Genomic DNA, 22,451 nt, shown 5'->3' with positions numbered 1-22,451 from the left:
TTCGTTCAGATGGAGGGACATGCCGATTTTATCTACATGTAAAGGAAATAAACTTCAAATTCGTAGTGTACACATAATTATTTTGAGAATGAATCCCTGATTATTTTTGCCACAAAATTGACGATCATCTCATATAATCAATGTTGCCAGATTGAGTGGCTTCCCACCCAATTGGGCTATTTTCAAAGACTCTGGGCAGGAGAGAATTGATCAAATTTGGGCTACTTTTTACAACATTAGTTTTAACAGTTACACTTGTCCCTTGCAGTTCAGCTTCGTTTGTGGCTCACAACACAAACGCTATGCACTGCATGTCATGTCTGATTTGTAGGTGTAAAGGGAAGTTCAATAAAGTAATTCAAAAAAATGACATAACAATAAAATGAGTTGGACACACTATATATTTTTGGAGGTGTGTGGGTTGGATTGTTGCTTATTTTGGTGTTTTAAATCGTATCCTCGTGACAGGTGGATTTGCATCTGCTTTTGACACCAATCTTAATAAAAATGCTTTTCCGAGAATGCACTTTGTAATCGGCTCTAGAAATCATTGTCAATGATTGTACTTTATTGTACAGTATTTTATTTTTTTACAAACCTCTTTTGTCAGTAATAATAAGTACAGTATATTGTAAATTGTTTATTGAAACAAATATACACATTTCAACCTTTTTAATGACAACATCTCCCATGATGCTTATCGCCAAAAACAGCAAAGATTCCATGACAATATGTGCACCACTGTTGACGATTTTTTTCTGGTTATAATACGAAAATATACATAGGATTGTAAAAAGTAAACATCTTGAACAGGAGGATGTCATTTGCGCTTTTATTGTTTTTTTTTTAATTTTTTATATATAATTGTAATTATATAGGATAGGGGTTTCAAACGTGCATCCCATGGACCAATTGCGGCACTTGTACAGTATTTTGTGGCCCCTCTTTGACATCCAACTAGTATTAGTGTTGTCTGCACGAATTTTGTATTTTGAAATAATTAATTGAAATATAATATTTTACTTGGGGGGGGGCTATTATTTAAATAGTAAAAAAGACTATTGTCTACGTTGCAGCAAAATGTTTATTACTGCAATGCAGTCATTGGCATAAGATCACATTAACATAAGTGCTTTTCTATGTTCCCTAACATTCGGCAACAGTTATATATCCAACCATTATCTACCGCTTAATCCAGGGTCAGGTTGCGGGGGTAGCAGCTTTCGCATTGAAGCCCAGACTTCCCTCTCCTCAGCTACTTTAACCAACTCCAGTATTCCAAGGCGTTTCCAGGCCAGCTGAGTGACATAGTCTCTACAGCGTGTCCTAGGTTGGCCCCGGGGACTCCTGCCGGTGGAACATGCCCGGAACATCTCTCCAGGGAGGCGTCCAGGAGGCATCTGATGTCCAAGCCACCTCAGCTGGCTCTTCTCAACGCTGAGGAGTAGCGGCTCAACCCCGAGTCTCGCCCGGATGACCGAGCTTATCACTCTCCCCTAAGGGAGAGGCCAAACAGCCTGTGAAGGAAACTCTTTTCGGTCGCTTGTATGCGGGATTTTCTTCTTTCGGTCACGACCCACAGATCGTGACCATCGGTGGGGGTAGGAACATAGATCGACTGGTAAATCAAGAGCTTTGCCTTTTGGCTCAGCTCCTTCTTCACCACAACGGATTGGTGCAGAGTCCTCATTACTGCAGACACTGCACCGATCCTCCTGTCGATCTCCTGTTCCCTTCTGCCCTCACTCGTGAACAAGACCCAAAGATACTAAAAGGGGGACATCCACCCCAGTCTTCCAATCCAGAGGCTCTGTCCCCGATGTCAATGCACTGTTGTGGAGGCATGTCAGCCAGGACAACCCCATAACATCCACAGCCTTTAGGAACTCCGGGCGGATCTCATCCACCTCCAGGGACCTGCCACCAAAGAGCTTTCCAACCACCTCAGTGATTTCAACCCGAAATAGGAAAGCCCACCTTAGTTGCCCTCCATAGTTGAATGCGCTGACAACAAAGTCACACAAAAACTATCTATGAAAATAAAATGAGGCAACCCATAGAGGTCAGACTTTGGAGTTATACTCAAAAAGTGGAAAAACACAACAGGCTGATCCAACTTTGATGTAATATCGTTTAAACAAGTCAAAATGAGGCTGAGTAGTGTGTGTGGCCTCCGTGTGCCTGTATAACCCGGCTACACCTGGGCATACTCCCGATGAGGTGGCGGATGTTAACTCCAAATCCAGACCTGCAGGGGTTGATACATTTGATTTTCATTGATAATTTTTGTGTGATTTGGTTGTCAGCACATTCAACAAACGAACAAAGTATTTAATAAAAATATTTCATTAATTCAGACCTACAATGTGTAAGTGTTCCATTTTTTTAGGAGTGTAAATATGAAATATTCTTGTACAAATAAATTACTTTGTTGTACACATCAAATCCATTTCAACCGAGAAGGCCAGCATCGAGTGATGTTTCACTGCCATTGATGGTGATAGCTGTTCAATTCAATTTGACTGGAGGGCTGTTCGATCACTATACTGAAAATTCAATTAAAAATAAAACATTTTAAAAACCTGGTCCTATATGTCACTCGATCCTCTGAAAAGAATCGGGCCCGATCTCCGATCATAAGATCGGATCGGGGACATCTCCATCACACACACATAAGTATGAGTACTGTACCATATGACAATAAACTGTATATCACTGTGTTAACAAAGTAGAAGGATTCCAAGTTGGCTCATGGAACCTTTAATCTCTGTCTGGACACCTCTGGTTTAGACAGTCATCTTTTGACAGAATTTAAGATGTGCACTGTTACCGATTCTTGTTCTACTCCACAGTACACACATGTTTATTCAATTGATATTTGTAAGAGAATTGTTCATCACATACACTGCAACTAAATGCTTTCTCCCCAGTGTGCGTTCTACTGTGTCTTATCAAATTGAGCCTGACCGAGAAACTTTTCCCACAAAAAGTGCAAGAATAAGGCTTCTCCCCGGTGTGGACTCGCATGTGTGTTCTTAGATGGCCCTTCTGGGTGAAGCATCTCCTGCAAACTGAACAGGCAAAAGGTTTCTCCCCAGTATGCGTGCTTACGTGTCTTTTTAACGAAGACTTGTTGGTGAAAATCTTGTCACACTGGGAACACTTCCATTGTTTGTCCCCAGCGCATGACGTCATGTCAGCTTTGAAGCGGTCGTCGTGATCGGTGTCGGGAGAGTGCGAGGTTACGCCGTCGCAGTTCATCACTTGAATGGAGAAGATTTCCTCTTGCAATGCTTCGTATTGGTCTCCTTCCATTTTTGCATTTGACCTGGAACTGCTGCAGGGAGGCTCCAGCCCTGTCTTCTCACATTGACCTTTCTGTTTCCTTTCCAGAGTGACCAAAGTCAATGGCAACTCTGTGAGGTCAGCCTCCTGCTCTTCGTCTTTGATGTGAGGTGTATCCTCTTCCTCTTCTTTTACACTGATGTCTAAAAGACGCAAGAAAAAAACGCACATGGTTCAAAAAAGCCAGATTTGTTGCTTATGTAAGCAGGATTTGTATACAATTATTATTATCGGTGTTGTGGCTCATTTCAATTTATTTTATTCATATGGGCTATTATTTATTTAATTGTGTATTTATGTTTTCAAATGTGATTCAGTATTCATTTATATTCAATATTTTATGTTGTATAATTTTAGTTCCTATTTAAATATTAGTTCCTCCCAGGTTGTGTTGTGGTAGGACGTGTTTAAGTTGAACACGAGAGTTCCTGGCGCCCCGCGCAAGAAATAAAGACACAAAGTTATACTGTCGGGCTGGGTTGGTCATTCTTATAGCCGAGAAGACGGAGTAAATGTACAACAACAAAAAAGAACTGTAACCCACCCACAGCTTCACAGCCACAAAATGTAAGGGTTACGATTAAATAAAGCATGAGTAAATAACTTAGTTCATTCACTGCCAGTGACGGCCGGACTTTCAAAATTGATTATTTAAAAGTCAAAAAATGAGTTTATATATAATGACATTGGTATTGTGTTATATTAAAGTGGTCTTAATGTTTTAGGTGTAAATCTGCATTGGAACAAAAACAATTTGTGCTGAAATACTGAATACAAGGGAACTATGTAGCTATCAATGTTTCCCATGTTAATGGGCTGATGTTTTCAACTATTAAAAAAAACAACAGCAAAAAGAAAAACAGTCTGCTCTAAGAGCTACAGATATAGTTGAATTTTTGGTGTGTTTTTTTTTTTTTTTAAATAAAAAGTGGCATGATAACTAAAAAGAATATTATGTTTTATTTCAATTTTTTGTTTTGTCATTTAAAATATATATTCTTCCAGATTGAATAAAATTACAAAAAAAATCTGTTTTATGCTTTCTTGGTTTTAATTAATAATGTTAAATGTAAAATTTAAAAAATTCAAAAAGGAATATTTACAATTTATAAGATATAAAAGAAGATGTGGACAAATTTTAGGCTACTAATGCTTCTAAGGAAAATCTTCCATCTTCTATAGCCTACCGCTGATCCTCACAAGGGCCGCGGCAGTGTTGGAGCCTATCAGCTAACTATGGGCAGTAGGCGGGGTTGTTAAAAATAAGTTGAAAATATTTCATAATAAAATTTACAAAATAAATAAAAAATATAGTTTTTATTATTAAGTATATAAAAAAAATTTAAAAAAGAAACAAAAAAACCAAAGACAATATTTAGCATTTTTATAGGCTCCTCTGGACAATGATTAGGTCAACACTTAAAACCTTAATTGGGTGAGTGAAAATTTCTGGTCATTTAAAAAATGATAGCAATTATTAGTATTTTTTTATTTATTGGTACCTCTACATACAAAGTTAATTCGTTCTAGGACTTTGTTTCTAAGTCAAAATGGTCGTATGTTGAGCAGTACTTTCCCATAAGAATACATTATATTTCCATTAATTTGTTCCACAGCCCGAAAACCTACACTAAATCTTTAATAAATACTGCTTGTACTATTACAAATGGCAAATACACATAGCGAAACAAAAAAAATTATAAAAATCAGAATAATAGTATAATAATACTAATAATTCCTGTAATAATGTAACGAATCGGGTTCTAATGTGGCGGACATTTTTTGCTGTACCTGAACGCACCGGTATGCATGCTTTTGTGTGTCTTTAACGAAGACTTGTTGGTGAAAATCTTTTCACACTTCCATAGTTTGTCCCCAGTGCGTGACGTCATGTCAGCTTTGAAGCTGTCGTCGTGATCGGTGTCAGGAGAATGCGAGGTTACACTGTCGCTGTTCATCACTTGAATAGAGAAGCTTTCCTCTCGCGATGCTTTGTATTGGTCTCCTTGCATTCTTGCATTTGGGCTGGAGCAGCTGCAGGCAGGCTCCAGCCTTTTCTTCTCACATTGACCTTTCTGTTTCCTTTCCAGAGTGACAAAAGTCAATGGCAACTCTGTGATGTCAGCCTCCTGCTCTTCGTCTTTGATGTGAGGTGTCTCCCCTTGCTCTTCTTTTAAGCTGATGTCTAAAAGACGCAAGAAAAAAATGCACATGGTTCAAACAAACCAGATTTGTTGCTTACATAAAGCATGCGTGAATAACTTTGTTTCATTCACTGCCAGTGGCGGCCATACTATCAGAATTGATTATTTAATAGTCGAATAATGGGTTTATGTAAATCACATTGATATTGTGTTATATCAAACTGGGCTTAATATTTTAGGTGTAAATCTGCATCGGAACAAAAACATTACGCGCTGAAATACTGAATACAATGGAACTATGTACCTATCATTTTTTCCCATGTTAATAGGCTGATGATTTCAACTATTAAAAAAAAAAAAAAAACAACGGCAAAAAGAAAAAAGTCTACTCTCAGAGCTACAGAAATAGTTGAATTTTTAGTGTTTTTTTTTTTTTTTTTTTTTTAATAAGAAAGTGGCATACAGTGCCTTGCAAAAGTATTCGGCCCCCTTGAACCTTGCAACCTTTCGCCACATTTCAGGCTTCAAACATAAAGATATAAAATTTTAATTTTTTTGTCAAGAATCAACAACAAGTGGGACACAATCGTCAAGTGGAACAAAATTTATTGGATAATTTAAACTTTTTTAACAAATAAAAAACTGAAAAGTGGGGCGTGCAATATTATTCGGCCCCCTTGCGTTAATACTTTGTAGCGCCACCTTTTGCTCCAATTACAGCTGCAAGTCGCTTGGGGTATGTTTCTATCAGTTTTGCACATCGAGAGACTGACATTCTTGCCCATCGAGCTCAGTGAGGTTGGATGGAGAGTGTTTGTGAACAGCAGTCTTCAGCTCTTTCCACAGATTCTCGATTGGATTCAGGTCTGGACTTTGACTTGGCCATTCTAACACCTGGATACGTTTATTTTTTAACCATTCCATTGTAGATTTGGCTTTATGTTTTGGATCATTGTCCTGTTGGAAGATAAATCTCCGTCCCAGTCTCAGGTCTTGTGCAGATACCAACAGGTTTTCTTCCAGAATGTTCCTGTGTTTGTCTGCATCCATCTTCCCGTCAATTTTAACCATCTTCCCTGTCCCTGCTGAACAAAAGCAGGCCCAAACCATGATGCTGCCACCACCATGTTTGACAGTGGGGATGGTGTGTTCAGGGTGATGAGCTGTGTTGCTTTTACGTCAAACATATCATTTTGCATTGTGGCCAAAAAGTTCAATTTTGGTTTCATCTGACCAGAGCACCTTCTTCCACATGTTTGGTGTGTCTCCCAGGTGGCTTGTGGCAAACTTTAAACGAGACTTTTTATGGGTATCTTTGAGAAATGGCTTTCTTCTTGCCACTCTTCCATAAAGGCCAGATTTGTGCAGTGTACGACTGATTGTTGTCCTATGGACAGACTCTCCCACCTCAGCTGTAGATCTCTGCAGTTCATCCAGAGTGATCATGGGCCTCTTGGCTGCATCTCTGATCAGTTTTCTCCTTGTTTGAGAAGAAAGTTTGGAAGGATGGCCGGGTCTTGGTAGATTTGCAGTGGTCTGATGCTCCTTCCATTTCAATATGATGGCTTGCACAGTGCTCCTTGAGATGGCGAATAATATTGCACGCCCCACTTTTCAGTTTTTTATTTGTTAAAAAAGTTTAAATTATCCAATAAATGTTGTTCCACTTCACAATTGTGTCCCACTTGTTGTTGATTCTTGACAAAAAAATTAAATTTCCTATCTTTATGTTTGAAGCCTGAAATGTGGCGAAAGGTTTCAAGATTCAAGGGGGCCGAATACTTTTGCAAGGCACTGTAATAACTAAAAAAGAATATCATTTTTATGTCTATTATTCATTCATTTCCCATGCCGCTTTTCCTCATGAGGGTCCCGGAGGTGCTGGAGCCTATCCCAGCTAAATATGGGCAGACGGCAGGGTACACCCTGAACTGGTTGCCAGCCAGTCTTTTGTTTTATTTCCATTTTTTGTTTTCTAATTTAAAATATATATTCTTACAGATTGAATAAAATGATCAATTTAAAAAAATCAATGTTTTATGCTTTCTTGTTTTTAATTTAAAATGTTAAATGTAAAATTAAATTTTTTTTAAAAGGGAATATTTACAATTTATAAGCCAAAAAAGAGGATGTGGACAAATTTGAGGCTACTAATGCCTCTGAAGAAAATCTGCTGTCTTCTATAACCTACCGCTTATCCTCACAAGGGCCGCGGGGGTGCTGGAGCCTATCAGCTAACTATGGGCAGTAGGCGGGTTTTTTTTTTAATAAAAAGTTGAAAATATTTCAAAATAAAATTTACAAAATAAATAAAATACATATTCTTTATTATTAAGTTAAAAAAGAAAAGAAAAAAAAAAAAAACAAGAAAGTCAATATTTAGTATTTTTATAGGCTCCTTTGGACAATTATTAGGTCAACACTTAAAACCTTCAACCCTTTATTGGGTGAGTGACAATTTCTGGTCATTTAAAAAACTTATAGCAATTATTAGTATTTTTTAAAATTCTTTAACATTTTTGTTTTTAAAACATTTGTAAAAATGATAATAAAAAACTAAATTAATGGTATTAAAATGAAAACCAAATACAGAAGTACCTCTACATAGGAAGTTAATTCGTTCCAGGACCTTGTTTGTACGTCGAAATGGTCGTATGTGGAGCAGGATTTTCCCATAAGAATACAGTGGTACCTCTACATACGAAGTTAATCCGTTCCAGGAGCTTGTTTGTAAGTCGAAATGGTCGTATGTCGAGCAGGATTTTCCCATAGGAATACATTATAATTCCATTAATTCGTTCCACAGCCCAAAAACCTGCACTAAATCCTTAAAAAATACTGCTGGTACTATTACAAATGGCAATTACATATAGCAAAACAAATAAATAAAAAATAAAAATCGGATTAATAATATAATAATAATAATAATTCCTGTAATAGTGAAACGAAACGGGTTCTAATAAGGCGGACGTTTTTTTCTGTACCTGAAGGCACCGCGGCGCTGACCTGACAAAGAGGGAGGGGAGCGGGTGAAAGTTTACTTTCGCTTTCAATGCTTTCTTGAGAACATCGTCAATTGCGGCAGACAGCAGGCGTTTTGTGTTGAATAAGTTGTGAAAGAAATGATGAAAACGTGGCGAAGCTGGCGATTTCTCTGGAGATGTTACCACAATAAGAATTGTCAGCTTAACTTATAAAGACTGGCGAACGATGGTCGGAGGAGGACCGTGGAGATGTATTGTTGAGCCATTTCACGGATGCCCACCCTACGCTCATATTTTTCTGTCATTTGCATCTTCATTTAGAAGGTAAGCGTCAACTTTTTCCTTGTTTCACCACCTGTACCAACCTTTTCTGAAACCTGTGTTGATTTGTCACACAAGAAAATCCGCCATGCATTCGTCTGCGGTGCTGCCATTGTCGTCGTATTTCGAGCATGTCGTCGGATGTAGAAACAAATGGCGAGTCAAATTTTACGTCGGATGTCGAAAAGTTCGTGTGTCGAAGCGATCGTATGTAGAGGTACCACTGTACATTATATTTCCATTAATTCGTTCCACAGCCCGAAAACCTACACTAAATCCTTAATAAATACTGCTCGTACTATTACAAATGGCAAATACACATAACAAAACAGAAAAAAATTATAAAAATCGGATTAATAGTATAATAATACTAATAATTCCTGTAATAATGTAACGAATCAGGTTCTAATGTTGCAGACATTTTTTGCTGTACCTGAACGCACCGCGTAGCTGATGTGACGGTGAGACTTTCTCTTTTAATGTTTTGTTGCTGGCTTAAACTGTAACGGACAGTAGGCGTGTTGTGTTGCACATAGGCATGTGCCGGTATGAGATTTTGATGGTACGATAACCGTGAGCAAAAATACCGCGGTTTCACGGTATCACGGTATTGCAATTATAGCTCCAAAATTTTGAGATGTATGGTTTAAAAAAAAAAAAAAAAAAAGTTTTTTCCCTTGAACAGGTTTTTTTTAGAACATATTTGCAAATTGGAACATGAATATAATGTGAAAATAAATTAATGTGAAAATAAATAAATTAACAAAAAATAACAAATATTTTATATAAAATTAAAATAAATAGAACCTAGACTATACCCACAGCCACAGCTCAAGTTGCTCTATATTAGAGCAAGAACAAAATAATTGCTATAAAAAAGTAAAAACCCTTCTAAATAAAATTAAAAATATATACTGTATGACTTTTTTTGAGGGGGAGAAGCTAAAGTTTTGCCATTTTCAGCAACTGTGTCAACTCTCTTCTACATGATGTCATGCCTTTGTGTTAAAAAGAACAAAGCATTCATAAGTTAATAAGTTAGTTATAGATGTAGAAGTTAGTTTTATAAGTTAGTTAAAATGTAAATATTGTTGAGGAAAGGTTTCATCTAAAACAAAAAGTGAGGAGTGAGACCTCTTTCCGCAATTAGCGATCTTTGACGCGATCCCTTTTTTTTTTTTTTCCTCCCTCCTTCCTTTAAGCTTGTTTCTCACTCAGCGGCTGTGAGACATAAAACGTTGACGAAGCTGCCCTCCAAGCTTAGCCTAGGCTAACATTCGTCTTTGTAAGTTTTAGTTAGTTTGTATATTGAATTTGAAAGGAAAATGTGTGTTTTGTTTTTGGCGACCTTTTTCATGGTGCTACTGCTATCCTGTTGAACCTACTCACATGTGGAAAAATACAATTGTATAACGTTTTAAATGTATTCCTTTGTATATTTCACCACGATTTAAGAGCTCAATAAATTGAAGAAAAGTACGCCTTGTGTTTGGAGGATTTGTTTTTGGGTTTGCTGGGTGTTTAGCTGAATAGCGTCACTGACACTCACGGCAACTAACAGGGGAAGGGTGAGCGCTGCCGCACCAAGCCACTTCGGCTGCATTTTGGCACATGAAAAACAGCGAATACCGTACTAAGGTATGACGGAAAATTTTAGTGGTTTTGAAACCGCGACGTTTTCACACCACGGTAAACCGTGAAACCGGTAACCGGCACATGTCTAGTTGCACAAGTTGATGAAATAAATGATTAGAAACCTGACGAAGCTGGCGATTTCTTTGGCGATGTTACTACAATAATAATTGTCACCTTACGTTATAAAGACTGGCGAACGGAAGTCGTCGGAGGACTGTCGAGATCGACTTTCTATGGCTGTACCGTCGAGCCAGTTCACGGATGCACACACCATGCTCATATTTTTCTATCATTTCAATGGTAAGCGTCACCTTTTCGTTTTTCCCTCACCTGCACTAACCTTCTTGGAACCAGTGTTGATTTCTCTCACAAGAAAATCCGCCGTGCGTCCGTCTTCCGGCAAAACAAAGAAACTGCGGCGCTGTCATAAAACATCATATGCCGTCTGATGTAGAAACAAATGGCGAGTCAAATTTTACGTCGGATGTCGAAAAGATCGTGTGTCGAAACGGACGTATGTCGAGGTACCACTATACACACTTATCACGGCCCTAGTTAACACTGTTAAGTTTAATTTTTCCTTCCTCATAGTATTTAACTCTTTGTATGTTAGTGATGGTGATAGACGTTTAATTCATTTAAACTGGGGAGACTGGTTGTGAATGCTCATGTTTTAGTTAAATTGACGGTGTAGACGTCGAGTCAATTTTTGAATGAAAGGGGCGAATGAAAGAACGTTCAGTTCCTCCCCTACTTCAAAACACAAGGGGGTAAGGGGCGATTTTTCTGTTGATTGATGGTTGTCTTACTGTTAATTATCCCAATTTCGTTTGGTTAAAATAGTTATAAATTAAGGAGGGGAATTGGCGGCCGGCATGTGACGTCCAGTCAGCTTGACGGATGAGGGTCCCATTAAAAACAAAATAGCAAATATATCGCGCAAAGTATAAGGTAGTCGGTAAACAAAGTATTTAACCCAACCTGCTGTTCGTGATTCGTCTCGTCTAAAAACCGCGTCCACCGCGTCCAGGAGTTGTCGTTGTCTCTCATTCTCCTCTTTAGTTCGACCAAGTTCCTCCTCGTACTCTGCTATGGTTCTTTCAAACACAACGCAGATTTCTTCCACGGCTGCGCTTAGTCGCGCATTCAGCAGCGCTCTTATCATATCCACTTTACACATTTTACGCACAACAAGTTTCGGCCAGGGTTGCTCTCGGCTTGGACGAAACAAACACCTCTGCTTGTTCCCAGCTAGCGAGCTAAACTCAAGGTTCTTCCTTATCTTCTTCTTCTCCGTTGAATGTTCTTCTTCGTCGTTTTGTTTTGTTTTTTCCCCTAGCGGTTGAGCAGCAAAACCAAAAATTCGACATGCCATTTTATGCCAAAAAGCTTAACTTGAGTTGGTATTGAACTTTGTAACCATTGTTTTTTGTATGACTTGTATTTCTGTTGGTGAATAAAGTTTATGTTTTTGTCGTAACAAGGCAAACGGCACAATTTAAGTACGTCGTTGTAGTTCTGACGTCAGCCACAAGATGTTACCAAAACAGTGCAATTATACTTTACTGAACTTTAAATGTGTAATAAGTTTGTTTTGAACCCTTCCATGCGCGAATGCTCTTTTTTTTCTCCTTTTTTATTTTTTTTTTATTTTTTTTTTTTTAACCCTTACAAGACACTCATTTAAGTCACTGGCTGCCATTGACGATGCTAGACGCCTGATTCATTTTGACTGGGAGGGGCATATTAACGAAGACCATTTGCCCCTACCAGTCAAAATGGATTGGACGTCTAGCGCCGTCATCGGAACTGAAACATGGGCATTCATAGTCAGTATTTCTGCTTTAAATAAACTGGATGTTTATCGCCAACAACGGCATGCAACAAGTTAAATATTATTGATGCTAATAAAATTCTAATGAAAATATTAGCTTGAAAATGTCACTCGAAGCCATAACCAGTGTGTATTTCTGCTTTTATTAATTTTATTTAGTTTTTAATAACATATCATTTCATACATTTGATTTTTAAAAAGTGTGTAAAAATATAATACTTGTTATTACATATCTATCTATAATTATTGACCAAAAATAAACATGTTAACTTTTGAATAGCCGTCCACTATAGCAACCACTGCCGCTGAAAGGCTTAATTAGTTTATATTATTTAGACTTCTTTCAGTACAATAGCATGTTCATTGACCTAACATGCAAACTCCAGTCATATACATTACTGCAATTTCTGCTGGATTTGTTGTGTTTTGGTACAGGTCTTGCTGATACAGAAACCAGCATTTTCTGCTCAAATATCATGTAATACTGTAACAAGCAGAAAGATAGTGAACACGATCAGTGTTTTAACTGTTACATTTTATTCAAGATCACATATACAGTAAGTGACCAACTTTTAACACAATATTTCTTTACAATTAATGAAAAGCTTCATTTATTGTTGTTCTTCTCCCCAACACACTTGTGTCTCTTGATGCGATCCTTTCGAGAGAATCTTTTATCACACAAACTGCAACTGAATGGTTTTTCACCAGTGTGTATCCTCATGTGTTTTTCCAATATGTATCTTTGCATGAATCTTTTACCGCAAACTGAACATGGAAAATGTTTCTCTCCCGTGTGTGTCTTTGTGGTGTGTCTAACCAATCCTGTCCGATCGATGAAAGTTAAACCGCAGACTAAGCAGATGTAAGGTTTCTCTCCAGTGTGTATTCTTGTATGCCTTACTAAGCAAGTTTTCACGTGAAAACCTTTACCGCATATTGAACAAGTGAAAGGTTTCTCCCCACTGTGTGTTCTTGAGTGCCTCACCAAACACGTCATCACCGTGAAACCTTTGCCACAAACTGAACAGATAAAAGGTTTCTCCCCCGTGTGCGTTCTCATGTGTTTTCTTAAGCCTTCCTTCAATGAGAAACTTTTCCCGCAAACCGTACAGGCAAAAGGCTTTTCACCAGTATGTGTTCTTGTGTGTGTTTTCAAGTCTTCCTTTACAGCGAATCCTTTACCACAAATCAAACAGAGAAACGGTTTCTCCCCAGTGTGTATTCGTGTATGTTTTATTAAATAGGAACGTCTCCCAAAACTCAAGTTGCAGGTTGTGCAGGCAAAAGGTTTCTCTTTGGTGTGAATTCTCGCATGATTTGTTAAACTACTCTTGTGGGTAAATTTCATACCACACATTGAGCAGGAAAAAGGTTTTTCTCTTGTGTGGATCAGTGTGTGGATATTCAAATGTCCCTTGTGAGCAAATCTTTTATCACAAAATGGGCAAGCGAAAGGTTTCTTTCCAGTGTGTGTCTTGATGTGTCTATTTAATGATGACTTCTTGGAGAAACTTTTGTCACAATGAGAACATTTTGAGTTTTTATCATCACCATCACTGGCATGAGGCGAGCGTGATGTGGCGTCGTAGCAATCTGATAATGGCGCTTGGGATGCCCCACACTGGTCCTCTTCAAATTCATTATCATCATCATCCTGCTTCACGATGATATTCAATGGAAAATCATTTATATCAACCTCCTGTTCTTCTTCTTTAACCTGAAGAGGCTCTGATTCTTCTTTTATACGAAGGGTCACCAGCCCCATTTCCTCTTTAATGTGTGAGTGCAAGGGCTCCATTTCCTCTTGAATGTTGGGTGGCTGCCCCTCTGCCTCTTTATCAAAAGAGAGCTTGGACTCCTGCTTCAGTGGATGAATATCTTCACTGATGTCTGCAAGACACAATAAGACAACAATGGTTAAGTCCAGCTTTGGTCTGGCAAGTGTTATTGGGATTTTCATGCTGTGTACAGTCAAGCCTGGTCACATAATACACTGCTAAAAAATAAATAAATAAACATTAATGTAACATGTTGCAGATCTGAATAAATGAAATAGTTTTATTAAATTTGTTCTTCCCATATATCAGTGTGCTGACAACAAAGTCACACAAAAAATATAAATGAAAATGAAATAAAATGAAAGTATAAATCCATAGAGGTCTGGATTTAGAGTGATATTCAAAATGAAAGTGGAAAAACGGAATACAGGCTGATCCAACTTTGATGTAATGTCCTTTAAACAAGTTAAAATGAGGCTGAGTAGTGTGTGTGGCCTACGCATGCCTGTATGACCCTCTACAACGTCTGGGCATTCTCCTGAGGGAGCTCCTCCCATATCTGCACCAGGGCATCATTGAGCTCCTGGACATTCTGAGGAGCAACCTAGAGGGCTGTAGGAAATCCCAGGACACAGGCAGTTACTCCAGGAGAGCTGGATAGGGCCGTAGAAGGTCCTAAAACCCACATGGAATTAATGTGGGGCATGTTCTGTTCCGGAGGGGGGAACTTTTTGTTGCGCGTGTTTCCAGCAGCGTTACAACAGACATGAGCGGCCTAACATAACAGACAGGCTCGACTCACTGAGTGAAAAAACTCTAAACCATCTGCTACAATGCAGTAATTTATTACTTTTTAAAAAGTAAAGCGTTTTAAATATTTTTTCCCAAAAACGTGGTATCAGTACAATATTGGGATTGGCTGATACCACACAGCCGGGTATCAGAATTGGTATCGGTAGCCAAAAAATGGCATTAGTGCAACGCTAATCTACACAATTGATTTGTAGTATGAACTGATGTGCAACAACAGCAGATATCAGGGCTGCAAATATTAATCGAACACTGATTACTTATAAATTAAATCAACAATTCTAATAGTCAATTTATAAATATTGTTAAATGTCCACTTAAAATTGTCCAAATCCACTTTTTTGAGCCTCCTGATACCAAATAAGCTCTAATTGTCGATTTATTTTCACAATTTCTTGTTTTTTTTTTTAATTTATAAATAAAGTCACGTTGAGTTTATAAAATCAAATCTGAATTCACCTGCAGTTGCAAATTTCCCAGATCAAACTTTGGCCATCATTAGTATTTCAAATTTCCCTAAAAACAAAAGGCCAAAAATAATTTACTCTAATGCTGCAGTGCCTTAATATGTTTTTTTTTTTTAAATGAAAGAAAAGTGAGCCAACCTGCTGATTGTTGTCGTTCTTGCGGCCTCTTGAAAGCAGCATCCGCTCGTTGACGTCGCGGCTCATTCTCCTCTTTTCCTCCGCGAAGTTCCTCCTCGTACTCTTCTTTAACATTTTTGGCGCACATTTTTCACGAAGGACACAACACTTGAGTCACACTTGGTCTTTGATTCGCGATTGATCGATCACAGACGCGTCTCTTTGCTAGCAGTTAGGGTAAGCTACCTGGAGAGTCGAGTACGTGCATTCAGAGTGCAGACTATTTTTCCCCAGGGCACAAAAAATAAATGAATAGTATTTTACTTCAGTAAAGTAAAGATGAGAGTACTGCATCGAATATTTGGTACGAATTATGGACAGTTCTTAGGCAGAGTGCGTTTCGTGACACAAACACGAATGCGGAAGTGCAGCTGCAGAACTTGTACGGCAAGTTCACTGGGACAAAATACGCGGGTTGTGGTTACATGATACATAATTCACATGAAGGAACGGGTGTGTATCTTGTGAGTTCCGCCCGCCTCTGTTTTGGCGGGGGACCCAGAGAGCTCCGGGTTTTCCCATTGTTCTTAAGTTTAAACATCAATACTCCGACTCCTACTTCTCGGCACTACATAGTATTAGTATTGTTATTCTGCCCACGTTTCTATTCTTTTGTTATTATATACGTCCAATCCAGTTGAACTGTGACCCCCAGCGTCTAATGCTGTCATTTGCAGTTATTCAATGAAAGAATTCTTATAGCTTAAACTGGGAGCTTTTCAAATATCAGGTAGGAAAATTTCTTAGACGTTACGGCGCAGAAAATGCGAAAGCCAAAGCTGCAGAAGAAGAATCCTTGGTTATCCAAATTACTAATATATTCCAAAAGCATCCGAGTGAAATTTCAGAGGAGGACAAATTAAATATGAGGAAATATCAAGTTTAACTGGATGGGCTCTACCGCCAGAAAGCAGAGGGCGCTTTTATTAGGTCTAGGAAAAAGTGGTTGGAAGAAGGCGAATAAAATTCTGCCTATTTTTTTCGTCTTGATAAGCATCGTTCCAACACCAACACCAACACCATTAGTTGGCTTCTTATAAATGATACAGATGATCCCAAAACAATCTCAACTTTGTGCTACAACTTTTATAAATCTTTATATGAATCTCATTATGATGCTGCAGTTGCTACGGACTTTATTGATGCTGTTAATGTGGAAAAAGTTCATTTTTCAGATAAGGAAAATTGTGACAGCGTGCTTACTTTTGAAGAAGTAAGTAACGCCATTGCCCTACTTAAGAATAATACCTCGCCATGCGTTGATGGGTTAGTTGCATAATTTTACAAAATCTTTTCAGAGGAATTTGCACCTTTTTTATTACAGGTGTTTAACGAGAGTATTGAAAAAGGACATCTCCCTCCTAGTTTAACCCAAGGCCTAATCACATTAATTCCAAAACCTAACAAAGATATCATTTTCCTTGCCAACTGGTGACCAATTTGTTTGCTCAACAATGATTATAAAATAATGGCCTTGGTGTTCTTTAATAGGATCAAACGCACCCTTGACTCTATAATTGATGAAACACAGTCTGGATTTATGAAAAATAGGAACATTTCAAACAACGTTAGACTTGTTTTAGACATCCTTGATTACTCCGATGATTATATTTACCACAAATTCATATTTTTAACACTCAAAATTTGGCTTTGGCAATTTCTTTTGTAAAGCGGTTAAAGCTCTAAATTCTAATGCTAACTGCTCTGTTAAACTAAAATATGGCACAACTACCAGATTGAACCTTTACCGTCATATCAGACAAGAGTGCCCAATCAGCCCTTACCTCTTTTTGATTTGCTCTGGAATTGTTGCCTCACATGTTCATAAGAGTAATTTAAAAGGAATTGAAATAGCGGAAAGGGATATTCTTATAAGCCAACTTTCGGATGACGCTGCGATTTTTCTAAAAAATAAATATCAAGTACCTGATGCTCTGCAATGCATATACAGCTTTTCTGAAGCTTCCGGTTTAATGTTGAACCTAAATAAATGTCAGCATCTCCCAATTAAAGAATGTGACGCTTTAAATATTTGTGGCATTAGCGTTCTTAAAGAAGTGCATTATTTGGATGTTTTCATTTCGAAGGATTCCAAATGACGTTTCATCTAATTTTGTCCCGATCATTAAAAAAAACCTAAACCAAATTAAACCAGTGGCTTCAAAGAAACTTATCATTAAGAGGGCGTATCCTACTATCTATGGCAGAAAGGTTGTCCAGGCTAATTTATGCTTTTTATTCTCTTCATATAGATTCTAAAACGTGTAAGGATGTTGACCGAATACTATTTGACTTCATTTGGAAGAACCGAACTCACTACATTAAAAAAAAAAATGTACTGATGAACACATATGAACAGGGAGGTTATTGTATTCGTGCGTATTTGTGCACAACTGAGTTTGTTTTGTGCCAACAAAAAATAAATACATTAAAAATAGTAAAACATTTTTCATTCATCAGTATTAACCCTTCTATGCAAAAATTGTGATTTATTTTTAAACCTGTACAGGGCACTCATTTAACTCATTGGCTTCCATTGACAGTGCTAGATATCCAATCCATTTGGTCTGGGAGGGGCAAATGAACGTTCATTCCAGCGGACATCTCGTGCTGTCAATGGCAATGAAACATGAGCATTTACAGCCAGTCTTCTAAATGAATTGGACATCTATCACAACAAATGGCATGCAATGAGTTAAATACAAAATATATATATTTTTTAAATTGACTGTTACTTGGGGTCGTAACCCGATGTGCATTTGTGTTTTTATCCATTTTAATATAATTAATGTATATTTTTATTAGTGATGTATTAATTTCTAAATTTATTTATAATAATATAAAAAAATAAACACAATAATGATAAATGATTTTAAAAATAGCAGTAATTCCTAATATCTAACTTTTTTTGTTAGGTGACCAAAAATATTCACTTGCCCTGAAAAGAGTTAACGGTCTGAAATGTCGATTTTTGACTAGTTGGCCACTTTCCCCTAAAGAGATAAATTGACTTCCACCATAAGCGTTTATCGCCTTGTCTCTCACAGACGTCAGTGACACTTATCGTCCTGAGCTGGAGGAGTCCCCATGCATAAAAAAGTAGGAAGATGAATCGTTCCTACACAATAAAGAGAAAGAGCCGGAGCATTTCACCGAGATTTGGTACCCTGACTTTGAGGAGCAACTACAACACTCTCATATCAAAAAGGAGGAGAACAAGAAAGATATATCCAACTTGACCGGTGTCCTTAAGTTGAACAGTGAAGATGACATTCCAAATGAGGCAACCAGAGGGACGGAGCTACCGAGCAGCAGCTCAGCTGAAGGAGATGGAGACCAGTTTAGAGGATCATCAGTAGACAGCCTCTCGGCTCCACTATCAGGTCGTGACAACGTCATATCACAATCTTCTGACTATGATGATGATGAAGAGTCTAAAGACCTGACATGTCACGTTGACAAAATACGATGGAAATGCACTCAGTGCGGTAAGACTTATAGTAAAAAGTCTGGGTTGAAAAGGCATATTACTACACACAGTGGAGAAAAACCTTTCGTCTGCTCAGTTTGCGGTAAAAGACTCACTCATAATGAAACTTTAAAAACTCACCCAAGGACGCACACTGGTGAGAAACCTTGTGTCTGTTCAGTTTGTGGCAAAAGATTCTCTTATAAGGAACCCTTTCAAAATTCACACAAGAACACACACTGGGGAAAAAACTTTCTCCTACTTTGTTTGTGGACAAAGATTCTCTGAAAAAAGAAACTTTGTCACATAAGAACACATGCTGTGGAGAAACCTTTCTCCTGCTCAATTTGTGATAAAAGATCCTCGAATGGGTCACATTTGAAAAGACACACAAAAACACACACTGGGGAGAAGCCTTTCTCCTGCTCTGTTTGTGATCAAAGATTTGCTCAGAAGGGAATCTTAAACTATCTAAGAACACACAGTGGCAAGAAATCTTTCTCATGCTGAGCTGTCATAGATTTACTAAGAGTGGAGCCTTAAAACAACACAGACTGGTGAAAAACCTTGTGTCTGTTCAGTTTGTGTCAAAAGATTCTCTTATAAGGAACCCTTTCAAAATTCACACAAGAACACACACAAGGGAAAAGCGTTTCTCCTGCTCAGTTTGTGGTCAGAGATTCTGCTGAAAGTATCAGGTTGGTCGTGTGAAAAGCTGTGACCAATGAGGGTTTTGTCTGTCATCCAAGTTGGCTTCATCACTTTGAGCACACAGGCCGATTGGATTCTGTGGACTTTCTTCTTCAAGACCCCTTGCAGACAAGTGTTGAGGATGGGTAATTATGTTAAAAAACTTGATGCCAATACATGAGCTTTGCTTACTGCTTTGGCTATGTGCATATCCAGTCAGCAAATAACTGATTAAAATAGGAAACTGATGGACATTCATTTTGTGATGTCATGTATATTTTGTAACTACAGTATACTGTTTGTATTTGGATTATTGCGATTCTCCTGAATAAATTAAGGTTGGATAAAAAAATGACCAATGGTGCATGACAGTGTTGTATATCAGTGGCATAGATTCAGAAATTATGTAAAATTAGATGATTATATCCAGTTTTATTTTTAATGCATTTATGTTTTTTTGATGTCATTTACACAACAACATGCTCTTAGATGTAAACATTTGGAGATTGTCCAGACAAATTTCCATGACTATCAATTGTCTTTTACCATTTCATAATTATTCCATCCAAAACAATGCATCAGAGAATGCCCACATTTTTTTAATTACGCAAAGATTTTTCTTCCACCTAACCTCACAACCCTCACCTGAACTGACAGTGAAGGTACGGGAGCTTCGATACATGACGTTGATGTCCCATTATCTGGAGTAGAACTTGACATCTTGAGTTCTAATTGCATTTTGTCAATTTAGCTTACTTAGCAAAAGAGGTTCTTGTGTGAGTGTCACTCAAGAGTTGCGATTATCGTGTGAAATGTGTGGGGAAAAAAACATGAAAGAGGAGTTCGATAAGGAACGTTATGGACTTGAAGAGGAAATGAGCAGCAATGTCAACCAGTGGACTTGCACATAGCAAGTTAGTGCTAGGGATGTACCAATGCTGATTTTTTTTTGTTTTGTTTACTTCCGATCCGATTTTTCAATATATGTTTTGCGGATGCCCTTCAGAACTCATATTTTCAAACCAGTATAAAATAATGCAACTAGTGAATTAAAAATCATATTTTTGTATTAAAGTGAGTCCTGCTGCTACCTCCTCAAGAAATGCCCTGTTTAGGTACAGGCCGAGTCACCTTATTTTGAGGATTTGCCGATACTGAGTCCCGATCAGATACCACTGAATGTGATAAACTGAGCTATCTTGGTTCGGATTCCGCAACCCCCCACCCCCCTTTTTTCCCCTGTCGCTGGACATTTTCTTTTTCAGCAAAGATTACAGTTGTGTGTATTTATGTATAGTTTAGTACAGTACAGGTACAGTATGAAACAGTGTTTTTCAACGTTTTTTTGCGCCATGGCACACTTTTTTTCTTGAAGAAAATCCCTAGGCACACCACCAGTAAAAAGGTCTGTAGCCTATATTTATAACAATATGAACTCATTGATTGAAAGACACATTTTGTAATCATATTTTTGCTCACTCAATGTTACAGCTGGGCCTGTTGTATTGGAGTAGGTATCGTAGCATCCCCGGTTAAAGTTAATCCCGCTAAATCCAGTTTAGCGCTAAATCCAGTTTTTCTTTAATCATGGTAAATCCCAATGAAATGTAGCTTTTAGTATGCTGCCTCATATCAGAGACTTTTGGCGAGGAAACACTTTTTGCTTTCTTTTTACTGCCACTCATACTTGGGCCTTCTTCTGGGTTCAAATTTTGTCCAGTTCCAGTCCTAAGTGGGCGTCTTTCCTTTTCAAAAACCGTCATTGATGTCACCGTTATAATTTCACAAGTGGCTAGCAACAATGCCACCGAAACCTACAGCTGACACAGCACTAAACAAAGTAATTAGTTACCTGTTACCATCTATTTATATGGAAAAGTATTAATTATTACCGACCACTGGACAGGACAGACACTCAGCAACCACAGATGAGCAGATTCATTTTCAAAATTGAAAACAAAAAACATTTTTACATTAGTTAGGTGAAAGTGGAAGATTTTACACAGCACACTAGAAAAACACTGATATAAAACATACTGTAGACTGTACATAACATACAGTATATATATATAATTTTTGCAATAATCTTATACATGAAACCTTATACATATGGATTCTTTGGTTGTTTGTAGCCCTGTACCCATTCACTGCCATTTACAGTTACAGACATCAAATCCATTTCAAATGAGATGGCTGCCATTGACAGTGATAGACATCCAATCCAATTTGACTTGGGGGGAGTCGGACAAACATTCACCCGTTCAGTCAAAAAGGTTTGGATGTCTTGCGTCGTAAATGGTAGCCAATAAGTTCTGATCAGATAATAAAAATAAATAAATACACTTTACCAATCGATCTTTTACACTCAATTTCAATCCTCTGAAAGTGACGTAATCGGACTTGATTTCCGCTAAAAGTGATTAGATTGTGGACATCCCTACGGTAGTTACATTTAGTTTCACATTGTCTGCTTTTCTATACAGGTCCTGCATTCTAAGTCATTTCCTACCATTGACGGAGATAGTCCAATACATTTTAACTGGCAGGACTGAGTGGTTTTCCTGTGTCCTGCAGATGTCTATGAAGACAACTGTCTAACAGAGACCTTCCAAATTATCATTTATTATGAAACAGAAGCTGTTAAGATTAATCAGAGGAGGACGTTGTCACGTATTCGTGGACTGGTTTCATTGTGAAGAATGAAGAAGGTGATGGAGGAAACCAATCAGACAGGCTTGTAGCTCCACTCTTAGATAGAAATGATATAATGTCGTCCTCTTCCGATTATGACAGA

At 37.9% G+C, this 22,451-nt stretch overlaps 2 protein-coding genes across 2 annotated transcripts; both read right to left on the bottom strand.

The window, feature by feature from the left end:
• Window positions 1–390: 390 nt before the first annotated feature.
• LOC130913491 (zinc finger protein 287-like) lies at window positions 391–11,712 on the bottom strand. Its single transcript, XM_057832156.1, has 3 exons — window positions 11,411–11,712; window positions 5,147–5,530; window positions 391–3,488 (listed from the first exon to the last, which is right to left on the bottom strand). The coding sequence occupies exons 1-3, from the start codon at window positions 11,607–11,609 to the stop codon at window positions 2,842–2,844; spliced, it is 1,230 nt and encodes a 409-aa protein (XP_057688139.1). The 5' UTR covers window positions 11,610–11,712; the 3' UTR covers window positions 391–2,841.
• A 1,021-nt stretch (window positions 11,713–12,733) lies between these two features.
• LOC130913467 (zinc finger protein OZF-like) lies at window positions 12,734–15,879 on the bottom strand. Its single transcript, XM_057832119.1, has 2 exons — window positions 15,460–15,879; window positions 12,734–14,156 (listed from the first exon to the last, which is right to left on the bottom strand). The coding sequence occupies exons 1-2, from the start codon at window positions 15,584–15,586 to the stop codon at window positions 12,871–12,873; spliced, it is 1,413 nt and encodes a 470-aa protein (XP_057688102.1). The 5' UTR covers window positions 15,587–15,879; the 3' UTR covers window positions 12,734–12,870.
• Between the last annotated feature and the right edge of the window lie 6,572 nt (window positions 15,880–22,451).

Source organism: Corythoichthys intestinalis, chromosome 1, assembly GCF_030265065.1.
Source record: "Corythoichthys intestinalis isolate RoL2023-P3 chromosome 1, ASM3026506v1, whole genome shotgun sequence".
Taxonomy (NCBI): Eukaryota; Metazoa; Chordata; class Actinopteri; order Syngnathiformes; family Syngnathidae; genus Corythoichthys; species Corythoichthys intestinalis.
This window is presented reverse-complemented; position numbering and strand designations above follow the sequence as displayed.